Source organism: Ylistrum balloti, unplaced genomic scaffold (genome assembly GCF_031769215.1).
Source record: "Ylistrum balloti isolate Yb309-2 unplaced genomic scaffold, AGI_CSIRO_Ybal_v1 Utg371062, whole genome shotgun sequence".
Lineage (NCBI taxonomy): Eukaryota > Metazoa > Mollusca > Bivalvia > Pectinida > Pectinidae > Ylistrum > Ylistrum balloti.
In genome coordinates this window covers 130,770-148,353 of record NW_026782587.1, presented here as the reverse complement: position 1 = coordinate 148,353, position 17,584 = coordinate 130,770, and the positions used below count along the sequence as shown (strand labels likewise).

The following is a 17,584-nucleotide window of genomic DNA, read 5'->3' as shown; positions in this document are numbered from 1 at the left end:
CAATTGAAATGCATTTTTGTAACCATATATATATACTACCTGGACATTTTGAGATGAATTTGCTAATGCTACAAGGATTGAACTCAAGGCCCATCACATTTGTTGAGGCTAAGTCCCAGGATGATAACTTGAAAGCTAACAAATCGTCATGCAACAACACCTCGCTATTTCCTGATATCATGAGATAAAGTATTACAAACTATGGAATGATATCATTTATTGAGGTCCTATATTCTGTAGCTGCAGTCATGTTGGAAAAAACCTTGTCCTTCTTTTCTCTTTATGTTACTGTAAAATTATGTAGTTACTTGAATCATATCGTGAGCAAAACTTTCCTGTTGGTCTTCTTTATCAACCTGGTAATTTAAACTAAAAGTAATTTTCTCAAACTTTAGAAGGTTTAATTCCTTTAGTAGTGTACCAATATCTGGTAAACAACTAAAATATTCAAACAATGTATTGTGGTAGAAACATGATGTGTTAGATTGAACAGAAATATTTAGACTATCTCATCAAAATGATATTGGAGTAGACAGATTTTTTTTGGTATATTTTAAATAAATTCTTGATTTAAAACATCATGTTGAATGTTTTATTCATAGTATTTTATATTTCATTGCAGTTGACCATCAGACTGAGGGATAATAATGATAACAAACCTCTATTTGATAAAGACAATTACTATTTCTTCACCGTGGAAACATTTGGTGGGACAAATCAGATAGGCCAAGTATCGGCTACCGATGCTGACAGTGGCAGTAATGGACAAGTCTCCTACTCATTTGTCAATCCCGATGATAAAGGTACTCATAGATGTCTATCTTTAGAACAATAGACAGTTTGTCATGTGATCAAAACAATACACTGTCTTGTCATCAATAAGTTTTACTGGGTAAAGAAACAACATTAATGAAATTAACAACACAAGTATCAACTGTAACAAGCTGAGGATAAGTTGGTGGTAGGTTTATTCATCTTGTCGACCGGTTTTGCCCAAACTATGTGGGCTTCATTTGAAATTAATAGAATATAAATATAGAGAATAGTTTAGTATAAATGTGAAAATTACAACTTACTTTACACAGTGGTGCTAATACCATTGAAATTTTGCCATTATTTTATTTAGTTGGCTCCGTTCAGTTGCATTGTAATTCTACAAGTACCTGACATTTTACTGTCAACACCAGTTAATTAATATGTTTTTTACTTATTTTTGTTTATTTATTTCCATTTCAAAGTGACAAAGTATTTCTACATCTCCAATTCTGGATTTGTGTTTGCGAGGACTTCACTCGATGGGGCATCAGTCTTGGGTTCTTTCTATGCCCAAGTCATGGCAAGAGATAACGGGAATCCGTTTCAGTTCTCTTATGCAAATGTCTACATCAATGTGAGCAGTGGACAACTGGACAACGGTCAACCTGTCTGGTTCAGTCCAGGAATAGGAGAATCTATTAATATATTAGAGGTAATTTTAAAATGCTCCCATCATTTTTAGGAGGGGGAGGGGGGGGGGGAGACACTTATTGTTTCTCATGCCCTCACTATTTTAGTGGGAGAAGGGACACTTACTGTTTCTCATATCTGTTCGTTGGCATCCTCACTCATCGCATCACTTGCTACTCAAAATCAATATTATCATATCCAAAGAATCGTATCCTAGGAATCATATCCTTAGAACTTCTCAACATATTAATATTTATCCCCATAGTATCATAAGACCAAATTCTATACCTTGTCCTACTGAAGTGGTTGTCGGTAATGGTTAAAGGTTCATAGGTCACATTTTGCAACTTCCAGAAATTTATCAAAAAATGATACTTCTATGCATAGATGTGGATTTATTGATGTTTTGTAGTTAATAACACAGTAACATAAAACACCTTAAACTAATTTTCTGGCTGGATGGGCATTTTTATCTCACTTCAACTTGAAAAGTTTTTCGAAGTATTTGAATATGAAATGACCTTTCCCCTTATAATCTTGTATATTTAGTCTAGCCTGTTATTGCTATTGTAAGTTCACTTAAAGATCAAATTTTGAGCATGTTTTCTAGCTGTCGTAGTTTTACCACAGCAATGTTGATATGGAGCCAAATTTGATTTGAACATTGGAGGTTGTGAATGGATGAACGTAACTTAACAGTATTTATGTAACTTATCATCACGAGGGCCAATAAACACTTAAAAATAAACAGGCTATGACAATTATTTGAATGAAATATCAAAGTTTTAAATTTGCTCGTTGATATGTCTGTTTCAGGGTACACCACGCTTTACATCCATATTTAATGCGTCAGCATCGCCTCGTACCCCGGGCGCAGGGATCATTTTCAGTTTTCTGTCTAATAGCCAAGACTTAGATAAATTTGCCATCACAGCAGATGGACATATCACTGTGGTTGGGGAAATTGATCGCGAGGTCAAGGACGTTTATGATGTAAGTATTTCTATTTTTCTTTATTCAAAAATTGTAGTATGGATGTTCTGTAAACCTAAACAACATATTGGTCCTTGGTAGCCGTGCTCCGCAATTTTGAGCCTGATCAGGTGTTCAAGTTGGTCACCTTAATGCATGTCGTAGTATTATTTCTTTCCCTAAAGCCAGTGAAAGGATTTTCATAAACCATTAGACTCCAACCTCATTAATATACATACATGGATTTCCAACTATTTAAAATACTGCCATTTGTCAGTGAGGCAACATCTAGTGATAGAAAGCGTCATGGCGACAGAAAACATGTAGTCAACAAACAAACCATCACTTGTTCGTACATTCAAGATGGCCACCACTTGTTGGTTGTGCTTTACTTATTGAAAAGTTAGATTGGTTCCAAGTAGGCTGTTGATGTAATGTCAAAATGTCATTGGCAAAAGGCGATGTGATTCAATTACTATATATTCTTTTAAAAGTTATTAGAAATTTGGAATTTTTATTTTTCTGTGTGTAAGAAATAATGATATGTCATTTTTCTGTGTGTAAGAAATAATGATATGTCATTTTTCTGTGTGTAAGAAATAATGATATGTCATTTTTTGAACAGTTGATCATTCTTGCAACTGATTCGTTGAATACGACTCTCCAAGGAACACGCCGTCTAACAGTGAGAGTGCTTGATGTCAATGATAACCTTCCATCATTCAGGGATTGTCCAGATAAAACAGTAAGTTCACTTGTATGGTAAATCATCATTCCTAGTATGTTTAATGACCACTCCTGAGATTTCTAACGGCCCTTCAGAGTATTTTGACTGGTCCAAGTATCTTTTAATGACCACTACTATTTAGTATTTCTAATGATCAATCCCAAGTAATTTTTATGAGCACTCCTATGCTTTAATATTTTTAATGACCACTCCAAGTAATTTTAATGACTCACCTTATCATTAAGAATATTAATGACTAATTAATGGATTAGTTGATGATAATATTGACTCGAGATAAATTGCCCATGCTGTATTTATTTGCATTAGATGATAGAGGGAAAAAAATGAAAAATAATACATACATTATGAAACTGAAATTTTTGTCAGAAATGTGAATCTTTGCCCGAATTTACCTGTTTAATAATTTTTATTGAACTCTCAATTCACTTTAATGAGAGAAATCTTTTGTGTATTTGATTTCAGTATCTGGAATTAGTGACGGTGAACGTACGCGAGAATCTGGCTGCCCCAGCTTTTGTTTATCGTGCTGAAGCATGTGATTTAGATATTGCGCCCAATAACTTCATCACATACAGCTTTAGTTATGATGACACCTCATGTAAGTTCTCGATATACAAGATTTTTCTTTGTCTGTTTTGTCTGAAGGTTAAAATGAATTTCCTGAGAAGGATTTCAACAAGATCCATTGATGGTCAGATGCAGAGAGCAGTTTTATCCTTGATAAATGCAGTGACCATCAGAATTTGATAAAAAAAAAATGAGATGAAAAATTCATGTCTTGAAAGGCTAATTAATAAATCTTAACAACTCTGTGATCATCTTTTATCCACGGTCCCTTTTTCTCAGGTTGGCTGAAAATTACTTTTTTTTTACTACAGGTTTCCCTAATGCCACTGGGCCATTTAGTCTGAACCCAACCACAGGAGTAATCACAACAACTGTAGCTTTGAATCGTGAACAATTGCCCTCATACCGTATCTGTGTCGAAGCTAGACCTTCCTCGATTGGGCGGAGAAAACGTGCAACAGATGACACTGTTCAGAAAGTAGATGTTGTTATTCTTGATGACAATGACAACGGGCCTGTTTTCCTAACCAAGGACATTTTTACAGGTACATAACACATTTTTTATTTAGATTTGATGTGTAATTTTGATGGTTGCCATGACAACTATTGGTAAATTATGCAAGTTTTACCTGTAGATACCTTAGGGGTTACATTTTAGAAAACTTCATTTTAATAAAATAATGTCTTATAAAAATTTTTATATTTTGTCAAACAATAAGAACCAATATTTTTAAAAATAATGCAGGGAATATTTGATATATGGATAAAATGTGATAAGTTAGATATCATGTCAGATATCACAGTAGATGGATTCTGCTCTACTTGAATTAACAATAAAACATGATGTTTCAACATTCCTACTTATTAATATGGAGTTCATTATTCACAAAAACATCAATTTCTGGGTATCAAAAATTATTTATTAGAACGCAATGCTTTGAAGATTAAGAGCCATTAAAAAAACTTCTTATTAAATTTCAGAATGGCATTGAAAAACTTTGAAGTTTTTGAAGTTGTTTTGTTAACAAGGTTATCATTTCTTATCCTCTTTCATGCAGTATGGCTTTATTTATAAAAGCATTTGTTAAAATTATGATTGATTTTTTGTTTGTTTGTTTTGTCATTTAAAATATTTAAGAAATATATCTACTAATATCTAAAACAGAAAAAAAGGAAAAGAAAAAAAACACATGAGAAGTTATTCTTTGTTTCCCTAAGCAGAGGATGTTCTCTGATTTGTTATTAATGTCTGCTGTATCTGAACTAATGATGTAAAAAATAAAAATAAAAACAAAGGTTGATAAAATTTCCCATTTTCTTTCAGCAATATTTGAATTACCAGCACAGGAGACAGTCACTCAGCTGCGAGCAGTAGACCCCGACTCTTCTTTCTTCAACAGAGTGCGTTATTCCATCACAGGGATAATATATGAAAAGCCTGGACGAAGGATTAATATATATGGGGCTTTCAATATCAACCCAGATACTGGACTTGTGACTGTCAACTTCCCTACATATAAGGCATTCACAACAGGTTACTTTCTCATTTCCGTTCGTGCTGAAGACGGTTTTGACTCAACAATGTATGATACGACACAGATTAAGGTATATCAGCCATATTGTATGGTAATCTATGAAAACATATGTAGAAAAGTGATAGTACTATCTGCATATGAAGCTATAGCAAAGTAATTCTTAAATATTCAGTAGAAAACTAGCAAAAAAGTCTTTGCTTTTCTGATGTCAACAATAATTGCCGGTGTCGGATAAGAAAGGTTTATTTGACCAATGCATTGTGCCTCACAGGGTGTCAGATTGGCTTTGATGCATTTGTCCTTGTTAAAATATTGATGACATGCTTTCAATAAATTGTTTTCTGATTCATAATTAAACCATTTTTTCCTTGTAATTTGACAAAATGATGGAGTTTACTGTTTACAAAATCAGCCCACTCCCTGATTTTGAGATAGAGCTGACAAACCCTGGACTCTACAACAAGCGTGAATTGCTCAATTGGCTTTCAGTTCTTCTTGGTAATGATATCATCTTGTAAAAACTAGAATGATTCCATTTTCTTCCAGGTATACATTGCTGAAGAAGTTACCCAAATACGTGTTGTGATAGATTCAGCAGGCAATGTGGACATCGCAGACAAAGTTACCAACATGATTAAGTAAGTAGAGTCAAAATTCAGATCTGGAATAAGAGTTATTCCCCCTCAATCAATGCAACTAATTAATAAGAAAAAAATCTGTTGTAAGACTTCTACAACTTTAATCAGCTGAATTATTTTACAAACTAACTGTTCTTAGTATGAATTGGATGAAAAAGATTCATTATAAATGACTTGTACTTTGCAGCGATTTAAATGCAGCTGGATTGATAACATTTCAACAGACACAGATACGATATCACAAGGATTCATCTGGAGCAACAATACCATCAAAGTATGTTGAAAACAGAAACTGAGTAACCTTACTCTATCGAATTATTGAAATGGAGTCACAGATGTAAAGGGAGTTCACTCTATCAACATTTTATATTGAATAACAGCTGCGCAAGGACTCAACAGGTTTTGCTGACTTGCATCCTCTTGCATATAGTCCTGAATGATTAAATAATTTGTTTAAATAGGTTTCTCAACCTTACAACACATACATTCATTCCCATATGACTGAATTATTCAGATTTGCTTCATAGAGGTTACAAAAAAGTCAATTCTATCAGTGCTGTCATAAGAACCATAAAGTGTTATTTGGGCGTGAGTAAAGTCAGGATCATTGACACTAATGGTTAAGTTTTTATTGGCATCAGTAAAGTCAGGATCACTGACACTGATGATTAGGTTTTTATTGGCACCAGTAAAGTCAGGATTACTGACACTGACAATGATCAAGCTTTAGGTGATGTTCATTATGTCAGATTTTACTGTACTTTGTTTTGTGTTTTGTGTTTTGTGTCAGATTTGTATCACTAAGAAGGAAGTCCTGTTCTCTTTTTTGGCCACTTGTTACAGTTACCTATTGTAATCATGCTTTTTCATTGGATGTATGTCATCAGTAAGCATTTTCAACTTCTTCTTCAAAATAGCTGAACTGATATTGACAAAATTTGTCAGAAATGATCAATCTACATGAAGGAGCCCAAATTTATTCTCAGCATTAGTGCTGTCCTTTTGAGATGTTGAATGGGTTAACAATTACAAACTTCTTTGACTTACCCTTGGCAGAAATGATATTTACAAGTTTAGGATCAGAATTTCTACTCAGCTACTCCCCTGGGAGCTGGAGGATGGGATGGCCAAATAGTGTCCACTGACTTCTCTGAAATGCTTTATAGGGATTTTACCATATTTGGTTAAAGCATTCTTACAAGGTGGGGATCAGAATATTTACTTCCATGTAAGAGTCTGATTTCTGGGGGTCTGGAGGGTGAGCTCTAAAAGGAATTTTACTTGTAGTGATTTGATTCTCAGAACAGAGATTGAAATCGATATTACCAGTAGATATTGTTTGCTTACAAACAAAACATCTTTTACCTAAGATATGGATGTAGCTTCAGATTTGTTCAGATGTTTAGGTCCATGGGTCTCTCCATGTATTCAGATCCATTGGATTAAGCTATGATTATGAGATGTGCATGAATCATTTGCAAAAATGATTATAACAGTGAAAACTTTCCTGATTATTTTACCTGCATGCTTTCTGCATTTTTGATGTTTTATTTTGGGGAATCATTTTCACATCTTTCTTTCTAATTAACCAGAGTGTTTCCCTGTCTTTCTGACTATATATTTCTTTTTCATGTTTTCTCACATTAAATGATCATTGATATTTTTCTATTTATAGGACTGATGTGTGTATGTTGGTCATCCAAAATGACAAAGTATTGGATGCTTATGATGGACAGGTGATGCTGGAGACAAGAGATAGCATCATTCGTCAATATGGCTTTGGGGAGATTGGGGTAGGTTTTCATTGTAAAAATATATCACACATACCCAGGTACCCATTGAGGGAAATCCTACAAGTTTTCTAGAAAAAACCGTTGACAATTTTCATCAGAATTATTATAATTTTACCAAAACAATTAACTAGGTCATACATTACCTCTGATATAGCTAAGCATTAAATGTTGACAGTTTGATGACCAAAAAAAAAATACCAGAAACAAAAAACAGAAAAATAGGAGATTTTAAAAAATCAAATGAAAGGAAATTCAAAACAAAATAATTGAAGCACATCATGGTATTTCTTCACCTGCCTTAGAGATCACCTGTACATTATATTGCAAATACCTGTCTATAAAGGTCACCTTTCTATAAAAGAATACTTGTCTGTAAAGGTCACTTGTTTAGTGTCCCAAATATAATTCAAATTGTTCTAAGTGAACCTCTTTATAAAGGCCAATTGCAGTGACCTTTTCAGACAGTTTTGATTGTGTAATAAATAATCGTGATAATAGTTACATAATTGAGATAATTACACTGTCATGATAACTCTAAATATTCACTCAGGTTATTTTTCATCTTGATCATAGTAATTCAACGATAAGTCTACATATGACGCAACAGAAAATACGGAATATGTATGCTGCTGTCAATTTTGTCTCTGTTTAATTGACCATCTTATCCAAAATAAGGTTTCTGATTTCACTCTGTGTACAAAGTCAGGCATGCATGATATTGTTATCAGAAATGCTTTTGATATTGTGATGACATATTTCAGGAAATTTTCTTATTGATTTCTCCAATAAATCTTGGAAACAAATTGGCTTTTACAGTTATATTGATACCATATTCTGCCTAATAAAGCAAGGTTTTGTTGCAATCAAAATTCAATTTTTATCACGAAATGCTTTATGAAAATAGATGTCATGATACCATGGTTTTTTTTTTTTTAAATACATTGATAATTTCAAAATCATGAAAATAAGCTAATGAAACATACCAGTACTGTTCTTAAAAATCCATCGAATTATAATTAAATATTCTTATTTTCTGTCATCAATGTCATCAGTTTTAATCAAGAATATAATTAGATTATGTTTTCGATGATTCTAATAAGAAAAAAACATAAAAACAATGTATAAATCAATATACGTAATATGAACAGTATGTCATTACAATATCCCACAACCCACGCTTCTTCCCAGCCTGAGAGCTGTACCATGATATGCTCTAATTCTGTCAATGGATTTGATTAGTTCTGTTGACTTGGGGCCCTAGTAGGGTGACATGGTCTGATGCTTCCATTTTCTGGTGGTTTGTATTTCTCAGGAAGCTTAGAAACCTACCAGTCTGTGCTGACGTGACAAGACTCCTTAGCCTTAGTGATTGCATGCGATGGGCCTCCCATCTGTTGTTCTGTGAGGTAGCCATTAGCAGCTAGATATTTGATTTCTTTTTCACTTCTTGATTGCATCTTTATCTTCAGGAAGAATGTTTTTTAGTCCCTCTATGGTAGAGCTATACATGATGTAAACAAGATATGATGTATATAAACCGCCCGAGAGCAGATTAAGAGTTTATTGTAGCCTAATTACGGTAATTGGTTTTCGTCTGTACAAACAAACCAAAGCATTACTTACTTAGACTTACCGTATTACTCTATTGCATCAAGGTCTTTTTCATCAGTTAGATAAACTGAAAATAGAATCTTATCCCAATATGGCAGAATATATGCGTCTATGCGTTTGTCTGCTAATTCTGCATGGTTAAGGAATTTCAGATTTGGTCTAGAGATAATTATATTTTTCACCATGCCTGGAGTACAGATATTGAATCTTGGTGCCTGTTTGTCCAGAATGGAGCCATTTGTCAGTCGTCTGAAACCATTTCTCTAAATCAAAAATATCTTTTCATTTGAAACATCACCAAACTTATCTTCTGGACTTCCAACTTCCATATAAAATTACAAGTTATAGTCCAATTTTTGATTAGAGATGCTGATTGTACATGGATTTTATTGACTATTGACTGCAAAAGCAATTTGTAGTACGACATTATATTAGAGTAGTTTTCATCCTGATTGCTCATATTAGCAGAGATGGATATTAAATTAAAGCCAACCAAGGGACATAATTCTGTCTGGATAAATATTAAAAAATGTTTAATGAAAATGCGAGCTTGTTAATCTGAATAATTTTGTTTGGTAATAAGTCATTCTGATCTTTATATTTATCTACAAACTTGGCAGCCCTGAACAAAAAAGTTGGGGAATGGGGTAGACATCCTAATAAGTCCATCCTTCCTATTGCTGTTGTTATCAGACAAGTGTATTATTTATCTGGTTATATTTCAATAAGCTCATTCCCTTACTTATAAGGATTCAAAGACAAATGTACTTACTCTGTGGGCATGTTTATGAAGAAATATAGCAAGCTTTTTAGAACTGGATGTTGTGTTCAAGTGAAATATTAGCTAGAATCTAGACCTTTAGTCTTATTGGGGACACTTATTGTGGTTACATATGGTTCTAAGTCACTAATGACCTTTCTGTTATACATTACATTTGCAGTAAAACTGATTATTTTTCATGTTTTTGTGTGTGTTTTCCAGCCATGTGAACCCTCCACTACCAGTAACCTGGAGGGATGGTCAGCATTCTGGTGGGTTCTTGTCGCCTTCGCTATCTTCATGTTCATCCTAATTATTATTCTGATGTATGCGATATTTGCGCTCTACCGGAAGTAAGTATTATGACTGACTAAATAGAATCACAATTCAGATTTTGTTTCTTAGTAGGACTATATGTAACTTACACACATTACTATCATGCTACTTTCTATAATGTTATTTGTGGCTCGGAAAAAATTGAAAAAAAAGTTTTATCAAAGCGTTATCCACATTTTTCCATTTGTAGTTGTCTAATGTCAGAGATGTACATTGCACTCCTCAATATTTTTCCTCTTGAGAGTTTTTACTCTCATGTTCAAAAACTCTTGATGGGATCTCTTTAGAGAGAATTTTTTGCTTTTGTTGAAGTGCATAAGGTTATCTCCCCTTTGAATAGTCTCTCTTGACAGTTTTCATTCATGTGTCTTGCCTTAGATTATCTCCCTTTGCAATGGTGTCTTTAAGATATTATTTTCACAGAAGTTTGTCTTGCATCACTTATCTCCCAGTAGAATGGTCTCTTGAGACATTTTCAGTGTAGGGGTCTTGCATCAGATTAGCTACACATGGAATAGTAGATGTTTGTTACTGGTTGTAAAAGACAGGTTGTCTTCCTGTTGGATGGCTTCAAGTGACAATGTTTCTTTCGATACTGTCACCAGAGATTCAGTTCTCATGGGCGTGCTTCTTAAAAGTGAAATATATACGCGTTTTTGTTCACAGTAAAGCCTAAGTTTCCCATGGTACCCAATCAACTATCAGTTTAATGATGTGCAAAACAAGTAATTTGTTTTCGTTTGAAGTTTTTTTATCCTTTGGCTATCAGTCAACCATCTCCAAAAATACTGTTTGTCACTGCAACATGTTTGATATGACTATATTTTACAGCTTTTAAATTTGAAATGTTTGACATTAATGAGTTTAAGGAGAGAATTCCCTGTCATTTATCAAGATTTAAACATTTTTAGAATTTTGAGCAGTGATAACACAGTGTACACGTAACAATTTTGTTATGCTTGGCAGTTTGTTATATGTCTGGTGGTTAGATATTTTCAATATTTTATTCAAAAATTTTAAACAAATACATTCTTTGGACAGCAAAGGAGTAATTTTGAATTTTTCTTGTCATTGAAAATTGTTTTGAAAAGTTGGGTTTATATATGAAAATGCATGGTGTTTAATTAGTTATATTTCCTTTCAGTTACAAAAGTTTTATGACAACCAGACAACAATGTAAGTACAAATGTGAATTCTGAGCACAAAGAAAAGTTGATCAAATGTACCAGATGTATAATTTAGCTTTGAATTAATTTTTTTTTTTACTTTTGTCCACACAGCTAAGTTGAACCTGATCCAATATCTTGGTCCACACACATGGTTATACCGTGTGGCTTGTAATTTTAAAACAATTGCATAATATTTTAATGAATTAAAATTTTACAATCTGGTTGTGAAAGGACATCTTGTACACACATATCTCATTTCTTTAATAGAGTAAATTTTGTGATCACTTTAACGTACCACGAAAAAGCGAAAATATTGTCCTTACAAAAATAAGCGGTTGTATGGTAAATCGCATCAAAAACTATTTCCAAAATTCTTCATTCATTTGACACAAAAATGTTACAAATATTTTTATCTTTCCAGATTTAGTGCAATAAACTACAATGACCTTGAACTTTGCTGTCATTTACAATGACCTTGAACTTTGCTGTCAGATGATCATCATTTCCGCGGGAATTAATCCACTTTTTATGGCTACATGAGTCAATAGAACCAGACTGATCATCTGGAGGGTAAAAAGAAATTCAAATTAGTGTGAATCATTCTGAACTATTATTTAATTAAAAGAAGGAATTGTGGGTAAATAATTACAAAAAATGGTTACGTATATTGTGATATAACAATTTCCCAAATGTCTGTGTGCTCCTTCAAGTTACAATATTGTAGTGTTATATCATGTGTTGGTTGTGAACTTGACATGGAGCAGAGAGGTCTGTCTTGCCATTTGATGTGAAGTATGACATTCGTTGATCTACAAATGACAGGATACACAGACAATTGACGTTTTGGACAAAAAACGTCTAGACATTTCGTCTTTTCATTTTGCAAAGATATCTGGTGTTGAAGTTGGAAAGTTGAAGCTGAGTTGAGCAATAGATTTGATGTGTATGAGAGAATTCTCTGGCTTATCATAGCCTTTCTCGACATACTTCATACAATTGGATTCCTGGAAGAGTTGATTTAATTCTTATAAATGCATTGGTCTGTTTTCCAAGATGAAAATTTTAGAGAAAAGTCAGTATTGTCTCAGAGTCAACCTTGTCATCCCTAAAGCCTTTAGTAGACTTGCCTATGTAATTTTTAAGGGCTGTACTATGATGGATTTTAGGGGTGACATGATTAGATTTTTCCTTTTGTTTGACTCCAAGTTTTTCTGTATGTCTGATTTTTTGAGATGATGATTCCTGGGGTAAGATGGAAAAAAATTTGAGGATCAATGGGAGGGGATTGAGGATGGGGATCTGGATGGATAGCCCTTAAAGACAAGATGGAATAGGTTTCTAAATGTGTTGTGTCAAGAAAAATAAAGCTGTTAAAAAAATTCTGACCTCGGGCTGAGCTTGGAATTATTAGTGATAAAGTATTCTTAATCACACGTTTAATGATATGTTGATAAATTGTTACTGTGTCGTGTTATGTAGGTTTCTCGTACTTTTTTTTTTAGTTAATTCCTAAAGATTTGTAAGATGAAAGCTATAACCTATTATAAGATGTTAATGGTCCTAATGAAAGTGATAACACTAAGTGATATGCTGTGTTTCCTAGCATAACTCTCTCTAATTGAGAGTACCACTCTTTCAAATTATTATTTCTTTTTTTTTTTTTTTTTTTGTAAAATGTGTTTTATATCGTGATGAATATTGATTCATGACCTTGTCCTGTTTTTGATAACAAATTGCTGTGTAATAGCGTGCGCCAAATTTCACATCTGTAACATTATCCCTACTTTGAAATATTAATGCCTATACGCACAGAAATATTTTCAAGGTCATTCACTTGATATTTTCAGGGTCAAAATATCAAATTAATTCATTTTGTCTAGAATGAGAATTAAAATAAATATTGATTTTGGCATTGGTTGAGTTTTTATATGATTTTATTTATACTAAGATTATAGAGCATCAAATCTTCATGAATATTCATGAGATAAGATTGTATGCATTACAAAAATTTAACGTGTTTATAAATAATAAAATGCGGAATTTAGAATGATGGAGTAGTACCTCAAGGTCATTTTTGTTTGGATACTGGCTTAGGAAAGAGATTTTAATGACAGGGGGTTAGTTATGTAGGAGTTTGTCATGATGATGTGTATACTTACAGAAATCTATCATTCCCCTTATGCTTACTCAACATGATGTAGATAAGGTATTTTTTACATATATTTATATTCCAGGATTGTTATGTAGTTAGTGTGTGAGAGATTTGATTGAATCTTATTTGTGTGTTCCGAATACTTTATGCATAATTAACATTTGTCCCATTCCTTTTGTCCGTCAAAGCATGGATCTGATGTTTTTGAAATGTGATGGGACATATTGTTCTCAAATATACCAACTCGTGGATTGTCCATTTAATGTTTGCTTAAAAAGGGGGAGAGGAAAAAAAGTACTAGAATCTAAAAACTGCAGATGGTTTGATACATATAGAAGGGCACATCACTATGCTTTGCTAATACACACTGATATGAATTTCCCCAAAATTTTATTTATTTATTTTTTTTTCTAAATTTAATCAATAGCCAATTTTTATGCAGTTCAAGCTTTATATTCATTATATTGAAGTTCCAAATACTTGAGAAGATTATGAAAATTCAAATTAAGGTATTTATGTGAGATAGAAAAAACATTGTTCTTCAGGGATTTGTTGTATACATATCCCCCATAGTGCTTTTCTTCTGTTTGTGATAATTACCTAATTACCTAGGATTTATTGTATAAGGATTATATGGTAGATCACACCTTAACACACACACAAGTGCTTTACTTACATCTAATTGATGAAGAAGTCAATTGAAATTTGAATTAACAGTTCAAATCATTTATTCACCACCTCAGGGGGTACTTGGTGCCTGCTGAAGTCTCTTTATGGTAGCCGTTTCAATTAGTCAGAAATTGCTACTGTTTTCTGTCTGGGCTCCATAGGGACTCTTTCACCGCAATATTCTGACTGTAAAGACTGTCACTAAATTCTAATAAGCTTGGTTTACATAGATAAACAACGGCTTGTTTAACTGTTTCACACCACGGCAGTAGCCCAAATGATGTTCAGTTTTTAGCTGAGAGAAACATTTAAATATATTGGGAATGAAAGGCCCTGTAGATGAACATTAATTTCAATTTCAAAACAAAATTTAATTACAGAATTTTTTGGATTCAGCTATGTGAACACTGTTATTAGCATTTCCAGCTTAGTGCAGACTCCTGGTGGTCTGGAACTGGACACAAACTGTAAGCATCTGTAGTGTTGTTGCATGGTTTAGACAGAGAGTATTGTACTTCATGGTATCAGTAGAGTCAGGGAAGGTGTTTCAATGTAAGGTTTGTCTGCAAAAAGACAGTAAAACAGTAAACCACAACCACAACACAGTAAAACTTGTCTGCACCTAAAAGGATTTACAAATCAATTTCACTTAAGTGTATAAATAAACCTATGGTTTTTGATGTTTTTGATAATTTTATCAGACACAAACAATAGTAATGTAATTACAAGGAAACCCATTTCTCTGAAAAGTGTTTTGCTGTGTTAGTTTGCTTCAAGATCAAATGTTGATATTTGTGTAAAAAGTGGGTGGTCTTATTGTTGAGCATGGGCTTATTACTGATAAATAACATAAACATGACTTAATTACTTTAACACATTTCATGATAGATGCTGTGCTTTTTAATTCATCATATTCCAAAACTATTACCTTCAGATGTACAATGGGTAGAACAATAGGGATTGGTTTGTTTGTGATGATGGGCCAATGTATGAGTGAATTACTATGCTTTGTAATGTTAACAGGAAATACTACAAATTTGAAATCAATGACAGTTGCATATTGATTTCAGGTCATTAATTTTCTTGAAGTAAGTTTTGAAGTTTGCATACCAGTGAAGATCCCAACAAATTAGCTTTAGATCACAAAAATTATCATGTACTGAATATTGGTATACACATAGATGTAAGATTGATCACATTTTGTAATGTAGCCTTGTGAATGACTATATATCATGTATGCAAGCAGATTCTGCCCACTACACCTATATGTATGATTGAGATTTTATGTATATTATATATTACATAAGATCGTCTTTGATTGGATGGTTTTATATCTATATGTAAAGTACATATATACATTAAAAATATTTTTTATATTTGTAAATGCTTTCTGAGTTTTTTGTCCTCATGATTTATGAAATATTTGGCTGTAAATTATCCAGTAGTAATAAAGTGCAAGATTGTTGGCTCCATCCCTTGCTTTGTGTAGATTTAGTGCCGAGGTTTATTGAATTCTTGGGAATTGATTTTATAACGCCTTTGAGAATGTGCACAATAATCGGACTTGGAGCAAGTTAACTACTCTCTGATAATTCATATTTGAGTGTTAGTTCAACAGTATAAAATCACCTTTAAAATAATTAAACTGTTTTGTTATCAATAATGACTTGTACAATTGCTGAGCTAATACATATCTTTCAATCCTCTAATTCGTCATATTTATGTTCTTGCATAGATTTTCTCCAAATTATAACTTTGTTAGGTTAACAGACATTATTTCAACAAAACACCACTGAATCAAATGGGTATTATGATGTAAGAGAGCTGTTAAGGTGCTAAGTTGTATGGAGCCATCAGTTCAAAAGAGTTCCACAACAAGACTCGCTTGGTGAGATTTGCTACTACATTCAGGGGGTGAAAGTCTTCTCCAATCTTTTTAGCTCACCTGGCCCAAAGGACCAAGCGAACTTAAGCAATGGCACAGCATCTGTTGTTCGGCATCAACTATTTCCTTTAAACAACTTCTCAATAATCAATGGACTAAATGTTTTGAAATTTTGACTGGTATGTTCCTAGGATGAAGCCAGACAAAGTTCATGGAAAGAAATAACCTTGACCTATTTTCAAGGTCACAGGGATCAAAGTTGTTAAAACATTTAAACGACTTCTTCTCATGAACTGAAAGGCCTAGGTCCAAATATGGTTGGCATGTTTCTAGGATGAAGCTCGACAAAGTTTGCGAATAGAAAGGACCTTTACAAATATTCAAGGTCACGGGGTCAAATTTGTTAAAACGTTTAAACGCTTTCTCATGAACTAAAAGCCCAAGATCTATGATATTTGACTGGTATATTCCCAATATGAATCCCGACAAAGTTTGCGAAAGGAAGACATGTTCAGCGTTTAGCATACGAATATGGGAACGTGTACCAACAAAACACGGAGATAAGTGAAAAATCATTTTTAGTGTTAGGAGACTGATGTGGAAAATTAAGTAAGCCGTGGATATCGCGATGAAAGAGACGGAATTATTTCCACCAAGGAATTTTTGTATCGGCCAAGCCCCATTTGCTCCAAGATTAGTGTTTACCGTGGTTTGTAAAACTGGAAACTGTTGCCTCTGAAAAAGAGAGAATGAAAGCCAAAAGATACACTTGAAGTAATTTAATATGACCCCTAAAAAAGTTCCCTATTTGGTGTAATTCAAAACTGAAAATATTCACTTATCTCTTGTTATCTACCCTTTGAACAACCGCGGCTGTTTACCAGCGCTCCTATTCAAGCAGTTTCATGTGTTGACAGTTACCGTTCCACATCTCTTCTGTTGACTTTAGGAAACCATTGACACAACAACAATTATTTGTAAAGCATAAGACATATTCTGGAGACTAAAACAATATTCTGTATGAAATTCTAGCTTTGAGGAATCCAGTAATAGTGGTGTTGCTCTCATCGCTCCAGCTTTCACGATGCATTTAACAGACTGACATTACGTAACTATGAGTATTTGGGATTATATACAAACTACTAATACCCCGTGAGAATTATTTTATTAAAAATATCACTTTTTTCAGGTACACAAACGAAGTGGTGACAATAGAAAACCGAGGCTTGTACATACACAATTTTCAAGTTCGCTTACTATTTCGCATACCTCCATGTCCATCCTTCTATAATTAATACTCGAA

At 33.3% G+C, this 17,584-nt stretch overlaps 1 protein-coding gene across 1 annotated transcript in view; it reads left to right on the top strand.

Annotated features, from left to right (window-relative positions):
• LOC132560438 (cadherin-23-like) overlaps nucleotides 1–12,082 on the top strand; it is a 54,948-nt gene extending 42,866 nt beyond the window's left edge. Inside the window, exons 29-41 of the mRNA XM_060225103.1 lie at nucleotides 623–803; nucleotides 1,239–1,468; nucleotides 2,263–2,439; nucleotides 3,044–3,163; nucleotides 3,629–3,764; nucleotides 4,045–4,278; nucleotides 5,058–5,338; nucleotides 5,815–5,906; nucleotides 6,094–6,180; nucleotides 7,582–7,699; nucleotides 10,293–10,423; nucleotides 11,551–11,582; nucleotides 11,997–12,082. Of these exons, the coding sequence (XP_060081086.1) occupies nucleotides 623–803; nucleotides 1,239–1,468; nucleotides 2,263–2,439; nucleotides 3,044–3,163; nucleotides 3,629–3,764; nucleotides 4,045–4,278; nucleotides 5,058–5,338; nucleotides 5,815–5,906; nucleotides 6,094–6,180; nucleotides 7,582–7,699; nucleotides 10,293–10,423; nucleotides 11,551–11,582; nucleotides 11,997–12,010 (1,833 nt within the window). The 3' untranslated portion in view covers nucleotides 12,011–12,082. The remainder of the gene's footprint in view (nucleotides 1–622; nucleotides 804–1,238; nucleotides 1,469–2,262; nucleotides 2,440–3,043; nucleotides 3,164–3,628; nucleotides 3,765–4,044; nucleotides 4,279–5,057; nucleotides 5,339–5,814; nucleotides 5,907–6,093; nucleotides 6,181–7,581; nucleotides 7,700–10,292; nucleotides 10,424–11,550; nucleotides 11,583–11,996) is intronic.
• Nucleotides 12,083–17,584: the final 5,502 nt, after the last annotated feature.